We start from the raw sequence: 18,031 nt of genomic DNA on the forward strand, positions 1-18,031 counted from the left end.
GTGGTGGGTACTTTAGTAATGAACATTACATTTCCTTTTTGAAAGAGACAGTTCTCAGATTGTTGGCTAATTAATGACATCTGTAAAATGTGTTTTTCTAATTAGTAACTAAAGTTAGACTATGGTTCCTCAGAGCATGCCTGCTGCATAATAATATCCCTTTAAATGACGGCTTTGTCCCATGCCTAGTTGTGCTGTGATTATCAAGTAAGAATAAAACTCTTCCGGCAGGTGTTTTTGTTTCATGACAAAGACTTGATAGCTTTGTGAATTGGAGTACTTTTTTATGGTCCCATAACTCATTCAAACCCACACTGCAGGATGACTTTGTGGTTGTGCACACACAGAAAAATGGAGATAAATTCCTGCGATGCCCTTGCTTCACCAATTCTGCAATTAAACCACATGCTGTTGAGAAACAGAACACACTGAAATTAATAGACCCACCTGCAAGGCTCTCTGTGCACTGCTGCGCAGTCAGCACCTCAGACAGTATCAGGGATCTGAAGGAATGAACACACATTAAATATGACATTTCAAAGTAATACAATCCATTACAGAAGACAGTGCTGGCTTTGGAGAGAACTTGACAGACAATGAAGTGATCAAAGGTGCTTTGATATGTCTAATTTTGGCTTACACAGCTGAGTTCTTCTATGGTCAAAGGAGGTGATGAGAAGAGTGGTCTCTTTTGTGTCTTCCTGAGGGAGGGATCAACAAATAGTATAACTTATGCAGGTGACACAGTGATAGAGCATTTTTTTTCTCTATTCCTAGCTCAAATTAAATGAAAGAAAAATAGCGGCAGACTGGGAAATAAATTTAATTGAATGCCCTTTTCTTTGGTTCTAATCACTGAAATTTTCTAAGATTTGTAAGAGAATTAGTATTAACTTGCAAATTTTGACCCTTCAGCAGACTAATTGCCAGGATGTCTTTCAGCAGACTGCAGTTTTGCTATTTGCTACCAGGCAAATATGTGCCATTCTGTATTCTCACAGCACAGGTGTGCTTAACTGGGAAGGGACTTTTATATCAATGAGAAGTAATTTATGAATGTGTTGTGTTTGCAGTGTTTCTGTGAAGCATCGTAACAGAATTATACTGTCTCTGCCAACTATTAAGGCTAGTAATAAATCAAGTCTATTATACAGATGCTTCTTACAAAGCACAAAATAGAATTATGAGTTACACTGGACTAAGACACAGGTATTTAAAAATACCAGTTGAAATTTAAAATCTCAATAAAAAACAAACCATTTTGTACTTTGCAGAGACTTAATGCCTGATGTCTAACAATGTTTAATAACTTAAATGTCTACAGAAACTTCCATGACTCAGCACTAGACATTTGCAAATTCAGCAGTAGATATCCACCATGGGAATGATCAGTTTAAGGTAATGGGGTATGGCAATGGCATTGGACCAGACTCCCTATGAGTGCTTTCAAAAATCTTTGAAATAATTTGAGATATTCCAAATGCTTATTAGATTCTTTCAGTGTGTTCTTTGCAATGACAGAGGAGATAACTGATGATGCTATTAATAACTTGCTGTTCATACGAATAGTGCCATGAGTGTGCAAACTAGTCAGATTAGTAAATCTATCAACAGCACCCTCAGGCCATCCCAGGGGCAGGGACAGAGGGAGAGATGAAACAAGGCAAGGTTCAGAAAGCCACATGGAGGGACTCTTGGCTGCAGCCCATACAATTCATATCCCAGCTCTGCAAGCATCCCCTCCCCCAAAATTCTTCCCTAAGGAAATCGGGGTTGTGAGAGAGCCCTGGAAGGGCAGAAAGCCAGAAATAAAAGTTTTACAGCCATTTCTTGGCTTTACTCCTGTGTTCTAGCTCTTTCCTTGAGCTAACTTAAGACAAGACTGCTTTTAACAGAAGAGTAGCTTGTTTACTGGGACATGGGCTCGTGGAGACATAGAACTGCAACTGTGAAGTGGAATAGCTCATCTTGTGAAAGTATATTCATTCAGCCAGCTATTTTCAACAATATTTTTCCTTTTTACATGAAGAGCCAAAAAGAAAAATTATTTGGCTCATGTGGATTTTGTCCCTTCCTAGACTCTGTATCTTTTACCTGTGGAAAGACTGAGGATGACAGAGGATCAGATACTGCCTTTCAGGTAATTTTTGGTCTTTTCCTTAACACATGACTGAATCAAGGAGTCAGTTTTCAGCTGAATACCTTCTGGAAAAGGTTTCAGACTCAGAAGCAGTCTTCTGAATGACTGCATCAGCATCTAACATAATGCTATTCTCCACCTTATTTCAGACCTTCAGTGTGCTATTATCATTTGACTCTTCTGCTTTCTCTCAAACCTCTCTCATGTCTGCAAGTTTGCTACTACAATTTGGGTCAAAGATTGCTTTCATTCAGCCCATATAGTGCTGTGCTCTTATTCCGTATCTCCAGAAAGCCCTTACCTTCTCTTTTGCCATTGTCTCCTCTCTCAGGATCATCAGTGTTGCAGTTTCTCCCTGGGATTATTGCTAGTTGTCAGCCCTTCAGAAGCTAGAAACCACTGCTATTCATAGGCTGCACCTCAGTCCCCTCTACCCTTGAGCAATAAGGAGCTTTTGAGGCTGTAGCTCCTCAGTCAGGAGAGCAACATGCATGGACATCACTGAGACAGACTTCTGGGCATCTCTGGATGATGTGGACTGTTGAGCTGCAGTTCAGCTTTTAAAGGTGTAATTCATTTGACTTCAGCACTTAATGTGAAAGACCACACATAGAAAACTGCCAGCCATCTAACTTTGGAAAATATCCATTTTATATTAATAATGAACGATTAGTTGTAAAAATCTATCAAGAAATGGCTGAATACACCCAGGCCTCACACACACCTCTTTTCTTGTTAGACACACCCTTTCATATCTCCACATGTTTGAAAGGGACGTAATTTAGGTTTCTTCCCTGCTACAGTTGGAAAAGGAGTGAAACAAATTAGTCTCCTCTGCCTGCTTAGAACTCATTTGTGACAGGAGAATGTTGTTATCACTTGTTACTCTTCAGTCAGCTGAGGACTCCATGATGTGCAGAATGCCAACTGCAGCATTCCAGGAGGGCACTGCTTCTCAGGAAAAGACCAAAATACAGCCTGACAGAGGACAGGTGTGGTGGATTGTCCTTGGCAGGTCCCCAGGTGTCCACCAAGCCACTCTATCACTTCACCTGCTCAACTGGACAGGGAGAGGAAAATACAATTAATATAAAGCTCATGACTTGAGCTAAGGAAAGGGAGATCACTAACCAATTATGGTTATGGACAAAACAGACTCACTTTGGGGAAATTAATTGAATCGGGTCTGACTGAGATAATTTTTTTTTCCTTAGCAACCCTCACAGTGCTGTGGTTTGCATTGGTCGCTGGAAGGCTGTTGATAACACACCAGTGTTTTGGCTACTGCTGAGCAGCACTTTCCCTCTAATATTCCTTCTCCCCATCAAGGGGCTGGGAGTGGGAAAAATCCTGGGAGGGGACACAACCAGGTCAGCTGACCCAAATTAACCAGAGGGTTATCTATACCATATTGCTGGAAAAGATACCATTTAAAAAACTTTTAATCAAAGGTTTTGTGCGACTTTGCCCCGAGAAAAAGAATGTTAAGTTTCTTTGCAGGACATGGTTCCACCAGGTGGAGTCTGATGAGTTTAACATTTCAACGGACTGGGAGTATCCCCAAAGAGATACTCAAAAGCTAATGACCATCAGCAGAACATCAAAGGCCCTCTGAAAACATCAACCAACATCTATCCAGATGCTGTCCCCTAGCATGGTTGGAGACACCTGGTCCAGAAAAGACTGATAAGGAAATAAGGACTGAGGACCCAATTAGCATCAGAGGCAAAGAAATCCAGATCCAGTAAAAACAAACAAACAAACAAAAACAAATATGTATTCATTAAAGAATACACAACTTTGGACTAATGAAGATTAAACTGATGTATTCTCTGGGTTTTCACTGTATAAATTTTGGGGAAAAGCTTGTAACTGTCATGTGTCATGGAATGATTCTCTCTGCATACCCAGGCTATGGGTGATTGAAATGATTTCTGTGGCACGTCTTGGCCAGAACAACATCCTGGCCAGAAAACAAAGTAATGCCTTGACCCTCTAACATTAAAATGTTGTTGGAGGGTTTTTGTTTTTCCCTGCAGCTTTAGTGACAATGTGGCAGCAAACTCAGATAGAAAAGCAAAGAAGAGAGGAGGAAGGGGGGAATTTGTGGTTCTTCAGTGTTTGCCTCCTGGAGGAACTATTATATGTGCTGAAGCCCTACTTCCCGGGAAGTGTCTGGACATCACTCACTGATGGGAAGTAGAGAGTAACTTTCCCTTTGCTCATGCGCATGCAAACTTTCCTTGTTTTGTTCCTTTGCTTTAGTGAACTGCTTTATCTCAACCTACTAGTTGTTTCCCACCTTATTCTCTCCCCTGCCCCACAGGGGAGGAGAGTGATAGAGCAGCTTAGTGAGCACTTGACATCCAGGCAAGGTCAACCACTACAGTCCATTTTGGGTAAGATTCAAAGGGCTGAATTAATTTAGGAGTCTCTTGGAAATTCAGGAAGCGTTTAAGGATGTTGAAAGATCATGCTGGAAAAAACTTATAGAGGCAAAAGCCCAGTTAGTACTTATTCTGTCCACTTCTGAGAAGAAGAATAAAAAAATATTTTTATTAATACATTAATGGCAAATGAAGGACCATTGAAGGACAACCTTCATCCTTAATTGGATGCAGGGGGAAATATAGTAGCTAAAGATGAGAAAAAGGCAGAGGTACTTAACACCTTCTTTGCCTCCATTTTCAACAGTAAGACAGGTTGTCCTCTGCACAACTTGTGAGCTGGTAGATGGGGTCAGGGAGCAAAATAGCCCTGCTGTAATCCAGAAAAAAGCAGTTAAGAGATCTGCTGAGCTGCTTGCATGCTTACAAGTCTATGGGACCACAGGGCATCCATCCTAGGGTGATGAGGGAGCTGGAAGGTGAACTTTCCAAGCTGTTCTCCATCATTTATTAGTCCTGGCTCACTGATGAGGTCCCAGATGACTGGAGGCTGGCCAGCATAACACCCATCCACAAGAAGGGCTGGAAGGAGGATCAGGGAAACCACAGGCCTGTCAGCCTGACCTCAGTGCCCTGCAAGCTTATGGAGCAAATCATCTTGAGTGTGATCACATGGCACAGGATGGCCAAGGCCTCAGACCCAGCCAGCATGGATTTAGAAGAGGCAGGTCCTGCCTGAACAACCTGATCTCCTTTTATGATCAGGTGACCCACCTGGTAGATGCAGGGAAGGCTGTATGCATTGTCTACCTGGACTTCAGCAGCAAAGCCTTTGACACTTTCTCCCATAGCATCCTCCTGGAAAAGCTGGCAGCTCATGGCTTGGACAGGTGCTCTCTTTGCTGGGTTAAGAACTGGCTGGATGGCCAGGCCCAGAGAGAGGTGGGCAATGGTGCTGCATCCAGTTGGTGGCCAGTCACTAGCAGTGTTGCTCAGGGATCAGTGTTGGGCCCAGTCCTGCTGAATATCTTTACTGATGATCTGGATGAGGGGATTGAGTCTACCATTAGCAAATTTGCAGAAAAAAACACTAAGCTGGGAGTGTTGATCTGCTGGAGGGTAGTGATGCCTGGTGATTTTTCTGGCTTTTCATATACCCTTTTATACATTTTTATACCCTTTTTGTATTTTCTGTACCCTTTATATGTGGCAGTGATGAGTGACATAGGGACTCCAGGCACGTGCAAAGGAGTGCTCTTTATTGCCAAAACCCGGCCTTTTTAAGCAGTTAACCGCTTCTCAGTTTACATAGTTTTAAGGCACAACAAGCCCAAGTCAACCAACCACCACACACCACAATGTGGACACGCGACCGTCCCGCAGCAGTCTCTCAGTTTTTGATGTCTCTCTATTCCAGCTGAGTCATTCTCCCACAGTTCCTTTCTACTTAGCCTAAGTAACAGGCCAGAGCCATGTTACAAGGCCTTTTCTTTATAAAGCCTTACCTATTTGTAATACCCCTGTGCTCTTTTGTTATTATCACTCGGATGAGTCTGTCCTGCACAGCTCACTGCTATGTGGATCACTGACTCCTCGATGTACAATGGTCTTCCGGTCGGCAACACTACATTCCCCCCCTTGATCCACATGCAGTTGAATCTTCTTACATATATTAAGAGTTACTGATTATATTAGTAAGCTTTTTGGCTACTATAGACTTTCTCATATACAAAGCAATTCTGTGAAGAAGAACAGTACAGCATAATGACAAGAAAAACAAATACTAGTTAAAAGAATAAGTGCACAACAGCAACAATATGAGGACTAGGGCCACTGAAGGTGTATTGCCACTGCAGTCCACCCCTCATCCCAACTCCTGTAAGGCAATGGTGGTGCAAATTCCACCACAAGGTCCAATTGTTTGTGTGATGTAGTCAACAAGCAGTTTTGATGCAGTTGGAGAGTAGGGTCATCCAGTACTTTGTGTCTGTTGATACACACCGATTGAAAGCCATAATGCAGGGCTTCACGCAGAGGTTCTGCATGAGATAAAACAAAGGTGGTATTTTAGGTTACACTTCAAGAACTTGTGTCTCCTCTAGTATGAAATGATTAATACTGCCATTAGTTCTGCACATGGACCACAATCCTCCTCCTACATTGCTTAGATAGATTATAGGTGGCAACCTTCTACCACCTCTCCCGTTCAACATGCTTGACTGATCCTTCTGTGAACCAGGCACAGTAAGATCTTCATCTCTTGGGGCTTCCTGAGCCCAGGCAGGGGTTTAACAGTTCCAGGTGAGATTGAACACAGTATAAACCCCATGAAACAAGAGTTTTGTGGACACTGTCCCCCCACCACTCAACAGATACAGTCTGCAACCACCAATAAGACCAGAAGAAAAGGACCAACAGGATATCATTGGTATCTATGGAGTGATTAAGTGGTGATATCTTTTTTTCTATCTAACAAACATACAAATCATGTATGTTCCTTTTCTGGATTAAGTAAAGGTGGCCCATCCATCTGGTCCAGATTGGAATTTGATAGGCCCAAATATGGGCGGTGGACGCGGTATGAGCAGAATGACTAGCCCCACAGGTACCACCTTCCAGCGATACACAAGCCAAATTTTTATTTTATTTATTTTGCACAATGGAACGAGCTTGGCTGGTAAAAATGTGTACAATATCAACTGAGGAGAGGAGCGCTCTGGATGCTAGGGCATGCGCGGTCTTCTCTAGCCTCGTTTTAGAGAGACCGAGGGTCAGTAGCAACTCAGAATTTTGCTCGTACCATTTCCCCCGTGCCCCCAAGGGAAAGCCCATGAACTCGATGGTAGCTGCATTAGTCAGTTCTTGGATCTGTTTGAGAAGGTGTTGATATTACTTTGTCTTCTCCACTGCAGCATCTTTCAAAGAAGAGTTGCTGTGCTCATATCTGACTGTCACATCCACAACGATTGCCTTTTCCTCTTTAACCAAGATTAAATCAGGTTTAAACAATTCACTCCCCTCATCCCTTACGTGAGGTTCTTGGAAAACAGTCCAATTCTCTCTCTTAGCCGCATCGCTAAGAGTATCACAGATGGAATTGTGACATTTAATCCTGGCGTCCTGAGTAATTGGACAATTTCCAATTATGTGGGTGGAAGTTTCAAACTCCGCACTGCAATGCCTGCATGATCGAATGCAGTCGCCATGCCTAGCCCTCACCAGGAATTCTCTAGTAGGGTAGACATTGGCTCTCAATTGAAGTGCGATAATCAACTTCCTGTGAGGTATTCCTCTATAGCGTGATATCCATCCATTGCTGATCTTGTCATTCTCAAAGTTCTGAATACCATGGCCCTGGGCCTGTTTCCATTTCTGGAACTCCGACTTCTGCCAATTACAGGGTCTTGGATAGCGGATTTTTTTGGCTGGATCCTCCCATTCAGACAAGTCCTCATCTTCACCCTCAGCAATTTACAATCTTGGAATAGGCTCCCAAATGTGCGGGATGAATTCTTTACTACCACCAGCTCAAACCCATAATTTCTCGTATAAAAATTCCAGCTGTTCCGCTTTCAAAAATGTCACAAGAGTCTCATCCAAAGACTGCGCAAGTCTATGCAGCCTCTGCGCTTGTACGCTTGGAATAAGCGTGGCCAATCTGTTTCTCTGTCACTCTCTTTCTCTCTCTTCCCCCTCCCCGACGCATTGCGCTCTCTTTATTCCCTCACCCACCCCATTTACTGTTAAATAAAATCTGTACCATTGACTTTGGCACATGGTCTTGTTTGCACCTTAATTTGGGCAGAGGCATCTGTAAGGCCCCAAAACAACCCACTCAACAAGGCTTTTAAAAAGGCTTAATGTTGTTCATGAACTCTGAGTTGGATGCATGGATGATGTCCATGAGTATAACATCATGTACTCTGATGTTGGATGATATTCTCAAGAGATCAAAACAACAAAAAACAACTTTGCTGGAAACTATAGAGAATCAGAGAACTTTGACAAAAGGTTTAGAGCAGCATTCAATCAACATAAAACACTTCTCAAAGCATTAACTTGGCCAAATTAATGCCTAAAGATTTTTGCTTATATACATTTCTCATGTATTTGTAGCTTTGTAGACTGAATACATGGTTGTGTAGCTCCTAGTACTTTTCCTACCCTTTCTCTTAGATTTTAGAATAATAAACCAGCCCTCTAACACATTCCTGAAATTCTGATAGTCATATTTTGAAGAAGAGAACCTCTAACAGGGACATTTTGTTTTGCAACCAGAAACTGAGAATACATAACAAGAAATAAGACAAAGAAGCCCTTGGATGAATTCCAAGGGGCAGAGCCAAGGGTCAAATTAATCTTCCATTGGATGTACCTGCTAGATATACTAATTAATTAACCTTATAAAAATCCTACGAATCTGATTCTGCACATAGGCACATACCCATGTCTGGCGCATTTGAAAACTTTTATTAAAGACTTGCTTTTACCTTATAATTCTTAACATTGTCTGGAAAAGTTTTGTGCTTTATTCCAGGCAACAAAATCAACTTTGCAAACTCTAAGCCTGTTCCATTTTAAGTTACTCAAAAATTCCAGTAAGAGGGGATTAGAAGAAAGACAAAGAGAGACAGACAGAAAAGATATAGAAAAGCACACATATAGGCACCAGCTCCTGGATTTCAGGGGTGTTCAGATAGAAATTCCAAGAAGAGGTAGGGTCAAGACATGTCATTGCCACATGTCTGGCCTTAAATACCCCTTAGCCTTTCTGGGCCCTTCCCTCAGGTGGGGTTTCCAGTCATTTGGCCACTCAAGGGCTGGACTGGCAGCCACTGTTGGGCTGGAATACAGGCTCTGGGGAATGGGGATGTGTAGGGCAGGGCACTGCCTCGCCAGGGCAAGGCCTGACCTGCCCCTTACCCCCCACACACATGAAATGTTTTGAGCCTACAATGTCTCCAGTCTCTCATAACCAGCCCGTGGCTTGAGACATTGACTGGGGCCACAGTAATGGTACCTTTCCTGTTGCAGCAGCAGTGGGATCAGACAGAGCAAAAAGGAAAGAAGAGGAAAGTATACAGGAAATTATAGAACAATTACTATTTCAATTATCAAAGCGTGAATCTAGTTAATATAAAAATTTACTGCTATGCAAGTCATTTCTCCCCCCCTCCATGAGTCCCTAAAACTGCAGGCAAGGCACTATGCAAATCAGAGTCTGGGGGGAGAGTTCATGAACCAGTCTTTCAGCTGCAGTGACAAAAAAGTCCAGCAGGTTGGTCTGTGATTTCCTTCGTGTTTCTTGAGACAGCACTCTTCTTCAGTGAGATTCAGCTTTCTCGAATGTTAGACAATTTTATAAAACTATTTTTGATATTTTCTAGAGCTGTGATCTGAGCTCCAAAATAGCATGTCAAGTTCAATTTAAGGTTCTCTATGGACAAACTCTAAGGATCAATATTCAGGCAAGCTCGCCTTTTGGCATCCGTCAGCTTACAGGCTCAGGAATCCCCACAAAGCAAGCAAATATACATGTCCCAGATTACCACACTTATCCCTCCCACCAAACAGGTTTCAGGGGGAACCCCAAAACTTGTACGCAGGGAAAGAGAAAAAGGTCAGTAGGCAACATGGGAAAATTACATTCTGTAAAAATTCTACTATCTAATAGTCTGGATTACTTCGGGGGTGGAAGTCAAAGATATAACAAAATTTGAATCATTCCTAACTCCTCAGCACATCATTTCAGACAGGGTCCTGGGTTCGGATCAAATACCTTTTCAACTTTACCAAATCTTCAGTTGATCCCAAACCCAAAATCTTTCTTCTTCTCTTAACCACTTATGCCTTCTTCATCTACAGCTGGAGAGAGCTATCCAGCTGTTACTTCAGCTCCTCTGTCAGCCTCTTTTCACACTCCTTCCAGGCACCACAAACAGTTTCACATTCCCTTCTTCTGCATAATTATGCTTCAGATATCGCTTGCCATTACTACATGCACTTCCCTCAATGTAGTAATTTTATGCCTTGCTCTGAGGACATAGGAAGAGGTACACAAATTTGATTCCATAATCAAATGAAATCCTATGTGAGCTCCCAAAATTAAATTGAGAGGCATCTTTCCCACTCACTGTGACAACCAGAGAAAAAAATACAAACATCTTAAAATATTGCTGGCAACAAATTTATATAAGACATATATATATATATGAACGTAAATGGAAAAACATATCATCACTCCAAGCAGTGAAGAACAGCACCTTTTCAGTCCTATCACCACTTCACCCTCTCATGGAACACTTCTAGAAGGAGTTCCACTTGGACCTACTTCAAAAGGAGGAGCCGCCCACCTGGTATTCTTTTGTGTTCTGTGCCTCAGTAAGTTTTGTTGAACCTTTAATCAAACTAGCAATAACAATTTATGAAAACGAACTTAGAACACTTCAAAAATGCAACAATTGCTAATAAAACTTATTTGGTAAAACTTATCTTATTTAAATTATCTTCTACCTTAACAATACTGATGAGGATTTTTAGCGCACTGTGGTACTGTGGTGGTGCATTCCTCCCCCCCCACACAAACACATGTCCTTTCCAGGCTGCAGTGTGATCTGAGAAATGCTTGTTAGGCCTTGGCCTTGAAAACAGTACCTGGTCTCAGCTCTTTCTGAGCTTATCAGAAATACTGTGTGCTCTCTTCCTTATGCCTGATGCCTTGGTGGGCTTACCTAAAACAGAAGCTAGACAAAGTTAAAAGAACAAAAGGCAGTTATATTTATCGAAGAGCCTTCAGGTACATTTAGGGCAGCCACAGCCCACCCAGGGGCTACACCCAAAACAGATGATGGGTCACAGATTTTTCATACTTTACAAGTTTTGTCCATTTGCATATTGAGGGTTATTCCTCCAATTACAGCTTCAGGCAATGAAATCAACTACTCCAAGTCTGCTCCCCCCAGTTACTTGTTTATGTATCTTGGGGCCTGAGATAGTAAAGTGTCCTTGAATTTTGGGCTTAGAGAGGAATTGTTTTGTCTAACAATGAGAGAACAGTAGCTAGCACCCTATATGGAGTCTAGAGTTATACACTAAAGTGTTGCTGTAGTACCCGGGATGGAGAGATGCAGCACACACAGCTCCAGTGAGAAAGTAGAGAGAGCCTTATTATTTACAACTTCTGCTTATATATACTAAAATTCCATAGGTGATTGGTCAGTGGTCACCCACCTCCTGGGGTGATTGGCTGAAGTCCTACAATGCCCAATTCCAAACACTCTCTGCCTTAAACCCAAACAGATCAGGAAAACAGCAGGTGTTTAGATACTATTTACAAAAACCATCTTATTGGTTTCACAGCTGGCAATGAGAAAGGAGAGATTCCCACAGAATACTGCAAGAAGCAGGGAAAACCTTCTGCTAGCAGCTTTTCAGTATCCACTGAAAATCCACTGAATTCCCCCTTTTTGTTTAAAGAGTAAAACAGTATCGTTTGTAATCCTCTGTGGGTACCTTGCAGAAAGGAGAACAAACGCAGCATAAAGGATCTGCTTGGTAATGGCCAGTTACCAAACAGAACCTAAGCTGGATACTGATAAAGGGTCTGCTCAGTAGTGGCCAGTTACTGAACAGAGCCCAAATCAGATGCCGATTTAAAGTGGGTAGGGAGACTCTCCAGCAATGCCATGGGTGATACATCTAGCAAACCCAATTCTACATCATAGTTCTATCAAAATTAATTCTAAACATAGCTTTGAAAGTCTTTACTTTCTGACTCCATAACAAAGGAAACTTAAAGTTCAGTCTCTGCTTTTGGAAGGACCATCTGCCTGATAGTCAATATCCTGGCCATCATCAGAAGGATCGTTCGGTTGATGTTCTGCATTCTGGTCATCATTTTGATGTTCTGTATTCTAGTGCCACAGGTCAGGGCGAACACAACTTGCAGGCAGCCACTGTACCGCAGTATCTGTGGAAATGCAAGCATACCCACGACCCCAAGCAATAAGCTCATGCAGGCCTTCCCAGGTGTTAGTAAGTAGGTTCCATACCCAGACTTACGCCTGGGGCAAGTGTGTCTCACCTGATGACTACAATGAGAAAAAATGGTTCAAGATAACAGGATTATTTGGATCTGGTGGCACGGTAGGGTCATTAATTGTATACAAAGCTTTTTCCAGTCGGCTCTGTGGGGTTTCTCCATGCATTCCCCCTTTTTGTTTTTCCAAAACACGCTTCAAAGTACCATGAGCACGTCTGACAATGGCTTGGCCAATAGGAGAATGCGGAATACCAAATTTATGGTTTACATCCCATTGGTGCAAAAACTGCCGGGTCTTCTGCAAGGCATAGGCAGGACCATTATCGGTTTTCACAGTAGATGGCACGCCCAGGACCGAGAAAGCCAATTTCCAATGGGCAATGACATCGCGGCCTTTCTCTCCAGTATGAGCAGACGCCCACATGGCTGAGGAGAAAGTGTCAATAGACATGTGCACATATTGAAACCAGCCAAATTCAGGCATGTGTGTCATATCCATCTGCCAGAGCTGCAAGGCCTTTAGGCCTCTGGGGTTTACCCCTGGTGGCAGAGGTGCAGCAAGTCCATGGCAATCAGCACAAACGCTGTCAATGTCATGAGCTTCAGTTGGCGTCAATTGAAACTGCTTCTGCAGGGTATGTGCACTCTGATGAAAGAAATTGTGCGATGCCTTGGCTTGTGCAATTTTGTCAGGCTGAGGTGCCACCCACACTGGGTTGGCTAACATGTCAGCCCTGGCATTGCCTTCTGTTTTAAAACCTGGTAATTTGGTGTGGCTTCAATGTGCAAAATATAATATGGATGCACTCGAACCTGAATCGCCTTCCACAAGGTTCACAATAGCGAAAACAGAGCTGCATTATTGACTTCCTTTAGAAGTGAACAATCTAAATGTTTAGTTATATCTGCTATGTAAGCAGTCAGTAACCAAATTCAAAGGTACCTGAGAGAACCGCTGAAAAGCCATGGCAACTGCCTTCAGTTCAACCAGCTGGGCAGAGCCTGACTTGTGGCCTTCCAGCACCTGCCACTCAGATCCCTCCTTCCAGGGAACAATGGCCTTCCCTGTTTTTCCAGAACCATTCATGAAGATGGTGGGTCCGTGCACTGCCACCCGACTATTCTTTGGCTGCAAGACAAGGCTGGGTAAATTTGCCAGCTGCAGTAATTTGTATCTGGACAGGTGATAAGCAATCTGCCCTGAAAAGTTTTGCAGTGCACTTTGCAAAGGAGAGCTATTAGCAAGGCTCCATTCAAAGCTGTCCTGCAATACTGGAACAACAATCGTTGCAGGATCCGCTGCAATCAATTGTAAACACTGATAATGGCATTTGATTATCAGGCAAGCGATAAATTCGAACCATGTGGGTGCCATTGTTTTTGGTTGATGAGGCAAAAAGACCCATTCCAGGATATGCAAAGGGTCAGCCCATTGTTTGTTCCACTGGCCAATGATACCTGTAGGATTGAGGTCTGGAGCAGTAATAAAAACAGTGAAATCAACAGAAGGATCCACTTGATAAACCTGACGAGCAGAAATAGCCTGCTGCACCTCATTGAGCACTCGTCGCACCTCAGGAGTCAATTTCTGTGGTGAGTTTAGATCAGGGTCCCCCTTTAAAATATTAAAGAGTGGGGGAAGTTGCATAGTGGTTAGTCCTAAATAAAGACAAAACCAATTGATGATACCCAGCAATTTCTGGGCATCATTCAGGGTCTTAATGGAATCTGAGAATTGCACCTCTTGGTGTTGTATAGTTTGATCCAAAATTTTGACTCCCAAATACTTCCAAGGAGGCTGCAGTTGAACTTTCTCTGGAGCCACTTGCAACCCATAGGAATGCAGGGCAGCGAGCAATCGAGGCTGTAACCTCTGTAGCTCGTCCTGGGTGGCTGCTGCCACCAGGATATAATCCATATAACGGTAGCAGAATGCCTCAGGAAACTGCTCGCGGACTCTGGATAAAGCCTGAACAACATAGCATTGGCAGATAGTCAAACTATTCTTCATGCCCTGAGGTAATACTTTCCATTGAAATCTCTTTGCAAGTTCAGCATTGTTAACTGCAGGCACAGTAAAGGCAAATTTTGGTCTGTCATTAGGGTGCAAAGGAATTGTTAAAAACAGTCCTTCAAATCAACGATCAGGATTTCCCACCCTGCGGGGATCATTGTGGGTGAGGGCATACCAGGCTTCAAGGTCCCCATACTTTCCATCACTGCATTAACTTTCCAGAGATCTTGCAACAGTCTCCATTTCAATTTTTTCTTAATTTTTTCTTAATTACAAAAATGGGGGTATTCCAGGGACTAGTAGGAGGCTCAATGTGTCCCTGTTGTAATTACTCCTGAACCAGCTGACAAAGGGTGACTAATTTCTCTTTTTGCAGAGGCCACTGCGGTTCCCATACTGGTGTTTTGGTTAGCCATTGCAGAGATAGTGTACGATACAGTGCGCCCTTGCACACAGTGACCCCTATCAGAAATTTGTCCCAATCCGTACCCCTCAGGCTGCCAACATGTCCCGCCCCTAGAGGTTAACTGGAGCTGAAATAACACAGGGCCAGATTGTAGCTGTGTGTCCCTCCGGGTCTTTTACCAACACAGGTTGTTCACTCAGTTGGCTCTGTGTGGTTCCTCCTAGCCCCACAATGGCCGATCCCACAGGGGCTAGAGGCCATGAAGGAGGCCATGAAGAGGAGGAGAGAATCGTTACATCAGCACCTGTATAAATCAAACATTGGAGCCAAATCCAGTGCGGATGAGCTTTTGGCAGGATGAGGGTACATGTCATATGTGGCCTCTGTCTAGAAATGTCTGCAGTCCAGCAGACCTGCAGAAGTCCCGGTGATTCAGTGCTGTTACCTCCGCAAACTTGTTGTTCTGCCTTGGGGACACAAGACTCAAAAGGCACTAATTGAGCAATATGAGTCTTTTCAGGGATAGTGATAGGGGGTTTTGGCGTGGAAACCATAGCATGAATCTGGCCTGTAAAATCTGCATTTATAACTGCTGGGTGGACAAAAATCTCTTGGTGGGTGACATCAGGTCTCCCCACAATCAGCACACTGAGTCCCTGACTTGGGGGTCCATGTGCATCCAAGGGAACCCTGTGGATGCTACCAGATTCTAGGATGACTGTCCTTGCAGTGTAGATGTCAACCCAGGCTGGTCCTTGGGTGCCGTCTCTAAATTGGCTGGGTAGGCCTGTGCTGTCGCCCTGTTTTGGGGGAATGTTTGCGTTGGAGAGCTATTCCCCCTTTTTGCACTCCTCCTCACGTTTCCTGACAGAGATTGACCATTGACATGGTACTGAGACCTGCAGTATTCTGAACAGTGACCTGGCCTACCACACCTCCCACACTGGGGAATCCCGGTCCCCATATTTTCCTTCTGCTTCGATTTAGCTCTTTTCTGTTTGTTCCTGGCCTTGGGCTGCTTTTGTCCGTGGTCAGGGGGTACCTGACCAGGTGGTAGAAGTGCAGCCAAGGCAGACCTCTCTTGGCTCCCTGATCCAACCTTACAGCAAGCTCGTACCATTTCCATGAGTGTAGGGTCCCCAGGAAGGGCATCTATGATCTTTCTACACTCATCATTGGCATTGTGTCTTGCCAACTCTTTGCACAATATCTGTCTCAATGAATCATCATCCACTTGTATTTCCAGGGCTGCCGCTAGCTTTTCTACAAAAGATAGGAAATTTTCAGACTGACCCTGAAATATTTTTGAATACCGTGTTTTTGGGGCAGCCATGTCTATGGTTTTTATGATGGCTCTCATACCGACCTTTTGGGCCTGCTCCAGGACCTGAGAATCCCAAGTAGCCTGGATGTTGGGGCTAGAAAAAAAATTAGTTCCCATAAGGGCATCCACCCCAACTGCATGTCTAGGGTCATCAGAAGGCAAGTGCATATTCTCTAATGCATGTTTTTCAGCTAGTTTTCTCCAGTTAGTCTCAAAAACTGCGTACTGTTCAGGCTGAAACAGAACTTGACCCAACTGCTTAATATTGAATGGAGCAAGCAGGACAGTATTTATCGCTCTAATAATTTGCATGACTACAGGAGATCCGAGCCCGTATTGTGCTACTTTGGATTGTAACTCTTGCACTACCCTCCGCACAATAGCTTCATGCCTGTTAGCCTGGCCTGAATTTGAGAGAGCCTTAGGCGCAGGAAAGGCTTGGGCATCCCCTTGCGGGGTGTTAATATTACCTTGATCTACTGGTACCTCTTCTAGAGGCGCTGCAGCAGCCTCCTGATCCTCCATAGATTCCCTTGTACTGTCTGGCAATCCCAACTTTTCCAGGAGATCCCAGTTCCCTGCCTCCAGAGCGCCCCATTTAACTGATTCCCAGAAATGCCTGGGGTTTCTTGGGCGCACCGCGCAGTCTGAGGATGTCCAAGGGCGAGTCTGTAGTAGGTGTGCCTTTTGCTGTCTGGCCACCACAGCTTTCCACCCTGGAGCAAGCGTGTCCCCTACTTTGCTGTCTGAATCATCAGACAGGGGTTTGTCTGCGAAGCCTATTACGAGTGAGGGACCTTGGCTGGGTGTGAGCACTGAGCCAGGAGGCGGCATGGTGGCGGAACCCAGAGTAGAGTGCACAGGAGGCAGTGATGTAGGCGGAGCGCTGTGGGGTCTTGCTGGCTGTGCTGGTGTGTTGTCAGTCAGAGCCGTCAGCGTTGCCGGTGTGGCAGCCATCAAGTCAGCACGTGTTGCCGGAAACGCCTGTACCGCTGGAACTGTTGCTGGGGTCACTTCAGCTAGTAGTGCCGGAGCTGGTTTAGCCTGCCCAGGACGCCTTGGCGCTCCTGCCGCTGCTGGAAGCTTTTCTTTTGCTGCTTCTGCTCTCACAGGGGGAGCTGCTGCTGCTTCCGCCTTCCAGGTTGCTGGAGCGAGCCCCTCCAGCCCGAGCCACCCTGCCACACTTGCATCAGTGGCTGCCCGCAAGAAAGCCTCCAGCAATGCCGTAAACTGCTGAGATATTTCCATAAGCTGCTGCAAAATATCCGTTAATAACTTTACCATAGGCAGTTGTGCCTGCGCGGGAGAGCACCCGGTTGTGGGTGCCTGTGCAGGTCGGCCAGGTGCCATGGGCACAGCTGGCACCGGGGCAGAAGAACTAGGTGTGGCCATGGAGCCCTGAGCCACTGGTGCACTGGGCAGTAGAGCCGGAGAAGCAGCAGAAGCAACTGGCACTGTTATTTTTGCTGAGGGTAGCAGCGTGGAGGAAGCTGGAGCCGCAGGAGTGGTGGTAGAGGGGTGCTGCTGGCTATCCTCTTGTTTCAGCATTTCCGCGAGTTGTTCTGCAGGGGAGGGATATTTAAGGGGCACATAATCATGGGGCAAAGTGAATTTCTGCTGAACAGATCTGCCGACCACAGCTGGCAGGGCTGGGGATGACTCCTTGGGGTGGCTGTCGCTAGCCAAAATCCCCAAGTCTAGCCCCATAGAGGTGTCATC

The 18,031-nt window shown here is 44.4% G+C and overlaps 1 protein-coding gene across 6 annotated transcripts in view; it reads right to left on the reverse strand.

Moving 5' to 3' along the window:
- The window catches only part of LOC146444782 (uncharacterized), a 108,103-nt gene that overhangs the window by 51,625 nt on the left and 38,447 nt on the right, over window positions 1-18,031 (reverse strand). For 2 of the 6 annotated variants that reach the window (XR_014852370.1, XM_085060904.1), the window contains exons 3-4: window positions 16,783-17,874; window positions 448-503 (exon numbers count right to left, since the gene is read on the reverse strand). Coding sequence is in view for 5 of the 6 variants with exons in the window: in XM_085060904.1 (XP_084917030.1) it covers window positions 496-503; window positions 16,783-17,860 (1,086 nt within the window). In the remaining variant the exon portion in view is untranslated. Of the gene's footprint in view, window positions 1-447; window positions 504-5,782; window positions 12,497-14,982; window positions 17,875-18,031 lie in introns of those variants that run through there. The other 4 variants (XM_085060868.1, XM_085060875.1, XM_085060883.1 and 1 more) reach the window with 3 other exon arrangements.

Source organism: Lichenostomus cassidix, chromosome 1 (assembly GCF_008360975.1).
Source record: "Lichenostomus cassidix isolate B80296 chromosome 1, HeHo_3.0, whole genome shotgun sequence".
Classification (NCBI taxonomy): Eukaryota; Metazoa; Chordata; class Aves; order Passeriformes; family Meliphagidae; genus Lichenostomus; species Lichenostomus cassidix.